At 46.5% G+C, this 12,763-nt stretch overlaps 1 protein-coding gene across 5 annotated transcripts in view; it reads left to right on the top strand.

The window, feature by feature from the left end:
- atosb (atos homolog b) overlaps positions 1 to 10,247 on the top strand; it is a 43,107-nt gene extending 32,860 nt beyond the window's left edge. For 4 of the 5 annotated variants that reach the window (XM_071404280.1, XM_071404278.1, XM_071404281.1 and 1 more), the window contains 7 exons: positions 129 to 1,518; positions 2,572 to 2,612; positions 2,723 to 2,825; positions 4,573 to 4,731; positions 4,912 to 4,980; positions 5,216 to 5,430; positions 8,033 to 10,247. In XM_071404280.1, the coding sequence (XP_071260381.1) occupies positions 325 to 1,518; positions 2,572 to 2,612; positions 2,723 to 2,825; positions 4,573 to 4,731; positions 4,912 to 4,980; positions 5,216 to 5,430; positions 8,033 to 8,186 (1,935 nt within the window). In that variant the 5' untranslated portion in view covers positions 129 to 324 and the 3' untranslated portion in view covers positions 8,187 to 10,247. Of the gene's footprint in view, positions 1 to 128; positions 1,519 to 2,571; positions 2,613 to 2,722; positions 2,826 to 4,572; positions 4,732 to 4,911; positions 4,981 to 5,011; positions 5,161 to 5,215; positions 5,431 to 8,032 lie in introns of those variants that run through there. The other variant, XM_071404282.1, reaches the window with a different exon arrangement.
- The last annotated feature ends 2,516 nt before the right edge of the window (positions 10,248 to 12,763 follow it).

The raw sequence follows: 12,763 nt of genomic DNA, 5'->3' as shown, positions 1-12,763 counted from the left end.
TGAGACAGGAAGCGTGTTGATTTACATTTACATTGTATTAGTGGGATAGTTATTAGCCATGATGGCATGTCCTGTTTTTATCATTGATAACTTGTTGCTGAGTGTGTCACACCTTTTCCTCTTCTCAGGTGCTATGCGTCTCTACTTCCTGGTTTACCGTGTGCTGATGATGTCACAGAAGGAAGTATAGGACCTCTCTTCCTGTAGAACATCAGCCTCCTTGCACTTTCTAGAACATCCTGTTCCTGCTGCTACTTGACTTCCTGTTAATTGCACAACGTCTCTCAGACGCTCTAAGGCTCTGACCTCTGACCCCAAGCAGCCATGAGGCACATTCACGTAGAACTGACGCGCGGCAGCAAGGAGGAGCTGGCTCCTGTGGAGCTTCCATCCGACGAGGGGGACCTGTCTCCTCCTGCGGCCCCCTCACAGGGCCCAGATCCTGGGGTGATGGTCGGGGTTTCCAGGCACTTTGGTCAGGAGCAGCTGCGTCTCCAGAAGGTCTACCAGCTCTCTATCTTCTCCCAGCTGGGGGGGTTCTCAACCTCAGACCCCCCCAGGACAAGTGAGGCCCAGCCGGGACAAGCCCCTCGGATGGCCAGGCCGGGGGTCAAGAGGGGCCTGGAGGAGCCCAAGCTTACCCACAAATGGCCCCACCTGGCTGGGGAAACATACAGAGATGAAGACGCCCTAGAAGAAGGGGTTCTGTGTGGGCCAGGACCTGGGGTTGGGATGGGGGTTGGGCAGGTATTCTCCTGCATCACGGTGGATCACAGAGACTCAGATGGGGACCTGTCACCTAGATCCCCCCCACCTGAACCCCTCTCCCCCGGCCACGTCCCCGCCCGACGCCCCGCACAGCACAACCACGACAGGCCCGTCCCGGACCCGTGGGCTCCGCTGTCTCCCAAATCACCTCCCATGGTTGAGCCCCACAGCCCCCTTGGTTCCCGCAGCCCGTTACCCAGCACAGAGCCTCCTCCTGATCCTGGAGGGTCCGGGGAGGGCTGCAGTAGTGGCTCCTCATCATCAGGACAGTGTCAGCCTAACTCCTGCAGTGACGAGGGTTCCTATTGGGCCCTCGGAGCCTTCGAAACCCCCAACCCCCCTGGACCTCCCCTCGGACCTACAGGCTCCCTCTCCCCCCACTACCTTCTCACCACAGACCCCCAGGGGCCCGGGGAGGGCAGAGAGTGTGGGGCCGAACTGGAATCCTCCCCACCCCATCCCAGTACCACAGCATCCATCAACGAGCTGGCCTCCCTGGAGAAGACCCCCAGCACCAGCGGGTTCCGTGGGGTCCCCTCGGTCCCCTGCCCGGCTAAGAAGAAACTTCTATCCTCTAGCGACACAGCAGAGTCGTGTTCGGAGGATGAGGGCCCCTCTACCTCTAAGAGGAGCCGTCTTGCACTGCTGGCCCCTGGCTTAGGGCTGGCCTCCTGCAGGGGCACCGATGCCAAGGCTGCCCCCTTCTGGAACCACCTGCTGCCTAACGCACAGGGCCGGGCCCATGCCAAGGTGAGGGGTACAGACTAGCACACACAGAACTAGACGCTGTTCGTAGTTTTTGCTGTCAGGCGTGTCATTGTGGCAGGCAGCTTCCCTTTTTTAATGTAACAGTCATTTGACAGCCGAGTGGCTCCAGAAGGTCTATTGAGAGAGCCTGTATTGTTCTCCCTATGCTATGTGTTCTGCCTGCCTGTGCTGCTCTCGCCCAGATAGAACCCCCCCTACCAAACCACACAGATCTTTCTGCCCCCCCCCGTTGGTCTTTCTGCCCCCCCCCCCCCCCCCCAGAGACCTGTTGGTATTTCTGCCCCGACCCTCCCCCCAGAGACCTGTTGGTCTTTCTGCCCCCCCCCCCAGATACCTGTTGGTGTTTCTGCCCCCCCCCCCCCCAGATACCTGTTGGTCTTTCTGATACACACACTGGTACAGACACACACAGGCAGGTATACCTTCATTCCTTTATGTTGTTTTGGTGAGTGATACTCTATGTGATGCTCTACGAAGGCTGTTGCATTTGTAATGAAATGATCTAATGTCTATTTGTGTAGATTCTATTAGCACACCGTGTTGGACACATGGATGGTGATCATCAGTTTGAGCATAACAATAGGATGAATGTTTTATAGCACTGGATGATCCCAGATGGATTGTGCTTCACTAAACCATGTATTCTCTTTCTCTCTCTCTCTCTCTCTCTCTGGTTCTGTCCGTCTCTCTCTCTGGTTCTGTCCGTCTCTCTCTCTGGTTCTGTCCGTCTCTCTCTCTGGTTCTGTCCGTCTCTCTCTCTGGTTCTGTCCGTCTCTCTCTCTGGTTCTGTCCATCTCTCTCTCTGGTTCTGTTCATCTCTCTCTCTGGTTCTGTCCGTCTCTCTCTCTCTGGTTCTGTCCGTCTCTCTCTCTCTGGTTCTGTCCGTCTCTCTCTCTCTGGTTCTGTCCGTCTCTCTCTCTGGTTCTGTCCGTCTCTCTCTCTCTGGTTCTGCCCGTCTCTCTCTCTCTGGTTCTGCCCGTCTCTCTCTCTCTGGTTCTGCCCGTCTCTCTCTCTCTGGTTCTTGTCCTCCTTCAGAGTGTATCAGAAGTCAGCAGAACCAGCAGGAGGCTGAAAAGGTATGTTGACTTTCTACCTTCATTTAAAAACATTATATTTGATTATGTGACTAACCATGGCTAAACCATCCATTGTTGTTTTCTCTGTGTGTGTGTGTGTGTGTGTGCAGTCGACAGCTGCGTAGTGGGCGGCGCACAGACACCTTGTGTCGTTCTGCTCGGTCAGGCTGGCCCTCTTCCTCAATCAGCCGGTCACTTTTGGGCAACTTTGAGGTATAACACACTTGTTTGTTTTACTATGCTTGTGGACAGCTGAAATATATTTCCAGCAAACATAGACTACATATTACAGTACATTCTTACCTGAAGAGACGATTGACAATTAAGTGTGACATACCATCCATGTGAAAATGTTTCGTAAAGTATAAAGGTATTTTGTCAGAACTTGAGTTTCTACCAAATATTTATAGATATTTTCAAAATTCCTCATGGCCATAGAAGTAGCAGTGCTTTGTAATTGATCTTCTTCACTCTTTCCTCTCGTGGTTTCTTATCCATACTTTGAATACGCTCCTACATAAACTCAGCAAAAAAATAAACGTCCCTTTTTCAGCACCCTGTCTTTCAAAGATAATTCTTAAAAATCTGATTAACTTCACAGATCTTCATTGTAAAGGGTTTAAACACTGTTTCCCATGCTTGTTCAATGAACCATAAACAATTAATGAACATGCACCTGTGGAACGGTCGTTAAGACACTAACAGCTTACAGACGATAGAGAATTAAGGTCAGTTATGAAAACTTAGGACACTAAAGAGGCCTTTCTACTGACTCTGGAAAAACACTGCTCCCTGCTCATCTGCGTGAACGTGCCTTAGGCATGCTGCAAGGAGGCATGAGGACTGCAGATGTGGCCAGAGCAATAAATTGCAATGTCTGTACTGCGAGACACCCAAGACAGCGCTACTGGGAGACAGGACGGACAGCTGATCGTTCTCGCAGTGGTTAGACCACGTGTAACAACACCTGCACAGGATCGGTACAGGATGGCAACAACAACTGCCCGAGTTACACCAGGAATGCACAATCCCTCCATCAGTGCTCAGACTGTCTGTAATAGGCTGAGAGACGCTGGACTGTTGTAAGGCAGGTCCTCACCAGACATCACTGGCAATAACGTCGCCTATGGGCACAAACCCACCATCGCTGGACCAGACAGGACTGGCAAAAAGTGCTCGTCACTGACGAGTCGTGGTCTTGTCTCACCAGGGGTGATGGTCGGATTCGCGTTTATCGTCGAAGGAATGAGCGTTACACCGAGGCCTGTACTCTGGAGCGGGATCGATTTGGAGGTGGAGGATCCGTCATGGTCTGGGGCGGTGTGTCACAGCATCATGGGACTGAGCTTGTTGTCATTGCAGGCAATCTCAACGCTGTGCGTTACTGGGAAGACATCCTCCTCCCTCATGCGGTACCCTTCCTGCAGGCTCATCCTGACATGACCCTCCAGCCATACTGCTCGTTCTGTGTGTAATTTCCTGCAAGACAGGAATGTCAGTATTCTGCCATGGCCAGCGAAGAGCCCGGATCTCAATCCCATTGAGCACGTCTGGGATCTGTTGGATCGGAGGGTGAGGGCTAGGGCCATTGTCTGTGGAACTTGTTCAGTTTGTCTCAGTTGTTGAATCTTATGTTCATACAAATATTTACACATGTTAAGTTTGCTGAAAATAAACTCAGATGACAGTGAGAGGACGTTTTCTTTTTTTGCTGAGTTTAGAAATAAAATAAACGTGTAAAATCCTTCATGGCAAACCTCTCCCGTGGCAAACCTCTCCCATGGGATTCCCAATCACAGCTGGTTGTAATACAGCCTGGAATCGAGCCAGGGTCTGTAGTGACGGCTCTAGCACTGAGATGCAGTGCCTTAGACCCCTGCACCACTTGAGGCTCGTTCTGTTTTGGAAGTATCTGTGTGTTGATCCTCCTCACTTTTCCCTCTCGTGGTTTCTTCCCCAGGAGTCGATCTTGAAGGGTCGTTTCTCTCCGTCGGGTCGTATCGAGGGCTTCACAGCAGAGATCGGTGCCAGCGGATCCTACTGCCCTCAACACGCCACTCTGCCTGTACACGTCACTTACTACGACATCTCAGAGCACAGCGCACCCTCGCCCTTCCTGGTGTGTGTGTGTGTGTGTGTGTGTGTGTGTGTGTGTGTGTGTGTGTGTGTGTGTGTGTGTGTGTGTGTGTGTGTGTGTGTGTGTGTGTGTGTGTGTGTGTGTGTGTGTGTGTGTGTGTGTGTGTGTGTGTGTGTGTGTGTGTGTGAGATGATGTAAAATCATTTCATCTCTCTGTTGTAGGGAGTGATCTCCTTGGAGCCTCTTGGAAAGAAAGGATACAGCGTACCCAAAGCAGGGACCATCCAAGTGGTGAGTCTTGTGGTCCTCTCTCTCCCTCCAGACCTTATTCAACCCCAATAAAACTGTTCTCTCTCCCTCCAGACCTTATTCAACCCCAATAAAACTGTTCTCTCTCCCTCCAGACCTTATTCAACCCCAATAAAACTGTTCTCTCTCCCTCCAGACCTTATTTAACCCCAATAAAACTGTTCTCTCTCCCTCAGACCTTATTCAACCCCAATAAAACTGTTCTCTCTCCCTCCAGACCTTATTCAACCCAAATAAAACTGTGGTGAAGATGTTCCTCGTGACCTATAACTTTGGGGACATGCCCGTCAATCACATGACCTTCCTGCGTCACCGCATCTTCCTGGTTCCCGTGGAGGAGGCCGGGCCAGATGGGAAGGGGGAGGGGCCTACAGAGCCCAGGGCAACGCCCACAGAGAGGAAGAAGATTCTCTGCTACTTGATACACCTCAGGTATGTCTATCTGGTGATTTGCTGTTTGTTTTTAAAGGGATAATCCACCCCCAGAAATAAAAAATCATGAAATTCCTGTCAATTTAGTGAACGCCTATGTTCTATCAGTGGTTATAGAACAAATTTACCCCATGGCTTAACTTCTAAGTGGTCAGTCTGTGAAATCAGAAAATTGTGTAGGAACGTGTCATAGCTACAGTGCCTTCAGAAAGTCTTCATACCCTTTGACTTGTTGCACATTTTGTTGTTTTACAGCCTGAATTCAAAATGGATTCAATATTTTCTTTCTTCTCTCGCCCATCTACACACTATCCAATAATGAAAACATGTTTTTGGAAATTTTTGCAAATGTATTGACAATGTAATACATAAATATCTCTCTTTACATAAGTATTCACACCCCTAAATCAATACATGTTAGAATGACCTTTTGGCATCGATTACAGCTGTGAGTATTTCTGGGTCTCTAAGAGCCTTCCACACCTGGATTGTACAATATTTGGCCATTTATTCTTTAGACAATTCTTCAAGCTCTGTCAAATTGGTTGTTGATCATGGCTAGACAGCCATTTTCAGGTCTTGCCATAGATTTTTAAGGAGAACTGTAAGTCGGCCACTCAGGAACAGTCAATGTCTTCTTGGTAAGCAACTCCAGTGTAGATTTGACCTTGTATTTTTAGGTCATTCCTGCTGAAAGGTGAATTCATCTCCCAGACTGAACAAGGTTTTCCTTACTCAAGTATTGTGGAGTAACTACAATGTTGTTGATCCATCCTCAGTTTTCTCCTATCACAGCCATTAAACTTTAACTTTTTTAAAGTCACCATTGTCCTCATGTAGAAATCCCTGAGTGGTTTCCTTCCTCTCCGGCAACTGAGTTAGGAAGGACGCCTGTGTCTTAGTAGTGACTGGGTGTATTGATACACCATCCAAAGTGTAGTTAATAACTTCACCATGCTCAAAGGTATATTCAATGTTGGCTTTTTCTTTTTAAATTTTACCCATCTACCAATAGGTGCCCTTCTTTGTGAGGCTTTGGAAAATGTTGAATGGTCTTTGTGGCTGAATCTGTGTTTGAAATTCTCTGCTCGACTGAGGGACCTTACAGATAATTGTATGTGTGGGGTACAGAGATGAGGTAGTCATAAAAAAATTATGTTAAACACTTATCACACACAGAGTGAGTCCATGTAACTTAATGTGACTTGTTAAGCACATATTTACTCCTGAACTCGTTTAGTGCTTCCATAACAAAGGGGTTGAATACTTATTGACTCGAGACATTTCAGCTTTTTATTTTTAATTAATTTGTACAAATTTAGAAAAACATCATTCCGTTTTGATATTATGGGCTATTTTGTATAGGCCAGTGACAAATAAATCTCAATTTAATCCATTTGGAGTTCAGTTTGTAATACAACAAAATGTGGAACAAGTCAAGGGCTGTGAATACTTTCTGAAGGCTCTGTACATGGTTCTCGTCAAAATGCTTTTAAAACAATTACCTGGACTCCAGATTGCTAAATCAGCCAATATATGGTATGGGCATACTAGTCACATCTATCCATTTATATCGCCATGACAACGTGTACAGTATTTCCCTTTAGATGTGCTCAATCTAAACAGTGTACCAAATTAGTCAATTTAGTTTCTCCTTCAAATACCATCTCCCAATGTACCCTGTTTGTCTGTGGGAAAACATTGGAAAAGGGCCGTTGTTGCCATAGCAACGTACTCTGCATACGCTCTGGGCTGAGAGGAACTGCGAGTTAAACTCTTTGTGATTGATAGTGCAGTTTGTTTAGGTGATGGTACAGCGACGCTAGTTACTTGACATGCTAATATTGACTTTGGTATTATTGTGTGTAGCCACGTTTGCTAACTAGCCATCCAGCCAAGAGAGAGAGCGCATTGCATTGTGGGTTTTGTAGTTGACTTGAGCAGCAATAGATTTCAACACCAATTTTCACATGTTGCTACCAACCTTGTAATAATGACTCAATGAAAAGTTTGTTCACAAAAAATATTGTTTTCACATACTAGTGTTATTTAACACTTAATCATAGGAATTTGTTGTTTTGGGTGGATTATCCCTTTAAGGTTCCGTTTGTTGTGGAAATTGTATTTTTCTGTACGGTTTATATGGCATGTGCAATATCTTTGTTAGGAATGTCTGTCCATCCATCTCATCCATCTCCATCCATCCATTCCCATCCATTCATCTGTTTCTTGTTTGCTTTGTGTGTATGAAACCAAGATTCATTTTATAGCATTTCAAATGCAGGCTTTTTAAAATGTTTTCTAATGTAATCATTTACTTAATGTCTTTAGGATTGTTTGCTGGTCAGTGCCTTGTTTCAGTAGAGTAGCTTTACACAGGCTACTGACGGTGAGGCTTCTGGTCAGTGCCTTGTTTCAGTAGAGTAGCTTCACACAGGCTACTGACGGTGAGGCTTCTGGTCAGTGCCTTGTTTCAGTAGAGTAGCTTCACACAGGCTACTGACGGTGAGGCTTCTGGTCAGTGCCTTGTTTCAGTAGAGTAGCTTCACACAGGCTACTGACGGTGAGGCTTCTTCTTCTTTGTTTTCTCTTGACTCTGTAGATTCCAGAGCTCCAAATCTGGGAAGATTTACCTGCACAACGATATCCGGCTGCTTTTCTCCCGCAAGTCCATCGAGGTGGACACGGGGATCCCTTACGAGCTCAAATCTTTCACCGAGGTGCCAAGAAACCCCAAATACTCCCCCCGTGTGTGATCCTGCGGCTCCTCATTCCTGACCCCTAACGCAGCCCGGAATGGTGCACAGACAGACTGCTCAGTACATCAACGAGAAAACTTGAATAGACTATACATACATACATACATACATACATACATACATACACTATATATGTATGTGGACACCCCTTCAAATTTGTGGATTCGGTTATTTGAGCAATACCTGTTGCTGATAGGTGTATAAAATCGAGCACACAGCCATGCATTCTCCATAGACAGGCCATTCCACTGCCAATGTTTTACTGAAGATCTCAGAGACTTTCAACGTGGCACCGTCATAGGATGCCACTTTTCCAACAAGTCAGTTTGTCAAATTTATGCCCTGGTAGAGCTGCCCCGGTCAACAACGGCTCAGCCGCAAAGTGGTAGGCCTCACAAGCTCACAGAACGGGACCGCCGAGTGCTTAAGCGCGTAGCGTGTAAAACTCGTCTGTCCTCGGTGGCAACACTCCGTTCCAAACTGCCTCTGGAAGCAAAGTCAGCACAATAACTGTTCGTCGGGAGTTTCATGAAATGGGTTTCCATGGCCGAGCAGCCGCACACAAGCCTAAGATCACCATGCACAATGCCAAGCGTCGGCTGGAGTGGTGTAACGCTCGCCTATATTGTACTATGGAGTAGTGGAAACGCGTTCTCTGGAGTGATGAGTCACGCTTCACAATCTGGCAGTCTGACGGACGAATCTGGGTATGGCGGATTCTAAGAGAACGCTATCTTTCCCAATGCATAGTGCCAACTGTAAAGTTTGGTGGAGGAGGAATTATGGTCTGGGGCTGTTTTTCAGTGAAGGTAAATCTTAACGCTACAGTATACAATGACATTCTAGACGATTCTGTGCTTCCAACTTTGTGGCAACCGTTTGGGGAAGGCCCATTCCTGTTTCATCATGACAATGCCCCCGTGCACTAAGTGAGGTCCATACAGAAATGGTTTGTCGAGATCGGTGTGGAAGAACTTGACTGCCTGGACAGAGCCCTGACCTCAACCCCATCGAACACCTTTGGGATGAATTGGAACGCAGACTGTGAACCAGGCCTAATCGCCCAAGATCAGTGCCCGACCTGACTCATGCTCTTGTGGCTGAATGGAAGCAAGTCCTCGTAACAATGTTCCAACATCTAGTGGAAAGCCTTCCCAGAAGAGTGGAGGCTGTTATAGCAGCAGAGGGGGGACCAACTCCATATTAATGCCCATGATTTTGGAATGAGATGTTTGACGAGCAGGTGTCCACATACTTGTGGTCATGTAGTGTACATACATACAAACATGCACAGACAACAAGCATTGATCGATACTTGCACCCAAGCTAAGCAGACTCATGTGTATACACAACTCACAGTACATATGACCACTCTTCTGTCTAGAGTTGAGTGTTAACATGCATGCCTTGTGACTAACCTAAAACCAGTTTTCCTCTAGTGCCATTCGTTTCACACACACTTCACTCTGCCTGCTTGCACCTGCCCTCTCACCCCCGCGGTGGACCAATGACAACCCTGCCACCTCAATCAGCCAGCCAATAGGAAGCCGGCAAGCCGCTAATGGAGCACACGTTGGGAGAAGAGGACTGTAGAGCATTAAACAAGCACATCCCAGTAAAGGGGAGGGGAGGGACAAAACACAAACTGTATTTAACTGGAGAAGAGATGAGCGAAGAAGAGAGACAGAGGAGCAGTAGTTAAACAAAGACTGATTTATCTCAATCAATTAAAGAATAAAGACACACCCTGCAAACGCCGAAACAATTGGCTACACTCAGGACTTAACTGTACTGTATTTTGATTGAAGCCTATAGAGACGTTCCAGGGAACCTTCCCCCATTTCGAGCGTCATGGTACGGATCACTGTGTCGGATGTAAGCGGGGAATATACCAGGAAGGGGTGGATGCCTCCTTTTCATGTGGACAGATGGAGGTTTCACTGTGTCTTCTCTTTCTGTTCAAAACAGTCTGAAATGAGAGCAGAAGGAAAATGAGCAACAAAAAAAGCTGTAGGATTTAAGTTATGTTCGCAAATGTCTTAAAAAGCTACACAATTAGACTGTTTTTTTTGTTTTGTTTTAGCCGGACATGCTTTTGCTGCATTAAAAACGTCACCATATTCCCTACATAGAGCCCTATAGACCCTGGTCAAATGTAGTGCTCTTTAGAGCCCTATAGACCCTGGTCAAATGTAGTGCTCTATAGAGCCCTATAGACCCTGGTCAAATGTAGTGCTCTTTAGAGCCCTATAGGCCCTGGTCAAATGTAGTGCTCTTTAGAGCCCTATAGGCCCTGGTCAAATGTAGTGCTCTTTAGAGCCCTATAGGCCCTGGTCAAATGTAGTGCTCTATAGAGCCCTATAGGCCCTGGTCAAATGTAGTGCTCTATAGAGCCCTATAGACCCTGGTCAAATGTAGTGCTCTTTAGAGCCCTATAGGCCCTGGTCAAATGTAGTGCTCTTTAGAGCCCTATAGGCCCTGGTCAAATGTAGTGCTCTTTAGAGCCCTATAGGCCCTGGTCAAATGTAGTGCTCTTTAGAGCCCTATAGGCCCTGGTCAAATGTAGTGCTCTTTAGAGCCCTATAGACCCTGGTCAAATGTAGTGCTCTTTAGAGCCCTATAGACCCTGGTCAAATGTAGTGCTCTTTAGAGCCCTATAGGCCCTGGTCAAATGTAGTGCTCTTTAGAGCCCTATAGGCCCTGGTCAAATGTAGTGCTCTTTAGAGCCCTATAGGCCCTGGTCAAATGTAGTGCTTTTTAGAGCCCTATAGACCCTGGTCAAATGTAGTGCTCTTTAGAGCCCTATAGACCCTGGTCAAATGTAGTGCTCTTTAGAGCCCTATGGACCCTGGTCAAATGTAGTGCTCTATAGAGCCCTATAGACCCTGGTCAAATGTAGTGCTCTTTAGAGCCCTATAGACCCTGGTCAAATGTAGTGCTCTATAGAGCCCTATAGACCCTGGTCAAATGTAGTGCTCTTTAGAGCCCTATAGGCCCTGGTCAAATGTAGTGCTCTTTAGAGCCCTATAGGCCCTGGTCAAATGTAGTGCTCTTTAGAGCCCTATAGGCCCTGGTCAAATGTAGTGCTCTATAGAGCCCTATAGACCCTGGTCAAATGTAGTGCTCTTTAGAGCCCTATAGGCCCTGGTCAAATGTAGTGCTCTTTAGAGCCCTATAGGCCCTGGTCAAATGTAGTGCTCTTTAGAGCCCTATAGGCCCTGGTCAAATGTAGTGCTCTTTAGAGCCCTATAGGCCCTGGTCAAATGTAGTGCTCTTTAGAGCCCTATAGGCCCTGGTCAAATGTAGTGCTCTTTAGAGCCCTATAGACCCTGGTCAAATGTAGTGCTCTTTAGAGCCCTATAGACCCTGGTCAAATGTAGTGCTCTTTAGAGCCCTATAGACCCTGGTCAAATGTAGTGCTCTTTAGAGCCCTATAGACCCTGGTCAAATGTAGTGCTCTTTAGAGCCCTATGGGCCCTGGTCAAATGTAGTGCTCTTTAGAGCCCTATGGGCCCTGGTCAAATGTAGTGCTCTTTAGAGCCCTATGGGCCCTGGTCAAATGTAGTGCTCTTTAGAGCCCTATGGGCCCTGGTCAAATGTAGTGCTCTTTAGAGCCCTATAGACCCTGGTCAAATGTAGTGCTCTTTAGAGCCCTATAGACCCTGGTCAAATGTAGTGCTCTTTATAGGGAATAGGGTGCCATTTGTGACACCATCTTTCTCTGTGGTGGTAGAGGAGAGGAGAACTGAGATGGAGGGAGGGTAAAAATATGGGATGGGAAAAGTATGTGTATTTAAATTAAACTCAGCGACTGGCGAGTAAAACCTGGGTCTTGATTTTGATATTATTCTTATTAACATGTGTTAATACCTTTTTATCTCTGTCCAACCAACTTTTCACCCTGACAACAGTTTCACAACGTAGAATTGTCAAATAAATCTGAGACTCATGGGTTCAGTAAATGTAGTGTCCATCCAGTCTCACACACACTGAGTGGACAAAACATTAAGAACACCTGCTCTTTCCATGATATCTTCTTATGGCTGCAGTCCCGTTAACGGGATCGATATGACAACAGCCAGTCGAAGTGCAGGGCGCCAAATTCAAAAAACAGAAATCTCATAATTAAAATTCCTCAGACATTCAAGTATCTTATATCATTTTAAAGGTAATCTTGTTGTTAATCACACCAAAGTGTCCGATTTCAAATAGGCTTCTCAGCGAAAGCACTACAAACGATTATGTTAGGTCACCACAAAACCACAATAACCACAGCCATTTTTTCCAGCTAAAGATAGCTTTCACAAAAAACAGAATAGAGATAAAATGAATCACTAACCTTTGATTATTTTCATCAGATGACACTCATAGGACTTCATGTTACACAATACATGCATGTTTTGTTTGATTAAGTTCATATTTATATTAAAAAATCTGAGTTTACATTGAGGCGTTAGATTCACTAGTTGCAAAAACATCAAGTGACTTTGCATAGCCACATCGTTTCAACAGAAATACTCAACATAAATATAAATGATAATACAAGTAATACACATAGAATTATAGATATACCT

Source organism: Salvelinus alpinus, chromosome 5, assembly GCF_045679555.1.
Source record: "Salvelinus alpinus chromosome 5, SLU_Salpinus.1, whole genome shotgun sequence".
Taxonomy (NCBI): Eukaryota; Metazoa; Chordata; class Actinopteri; order Salmoniformes; family Salmonidae; genus Salvelinus; species Salvelinus alpinus.
Note: the sequence above shows the minus strand (reverse complement) of the source record. Positions and strands in the feature narration are given on the sequence as shown.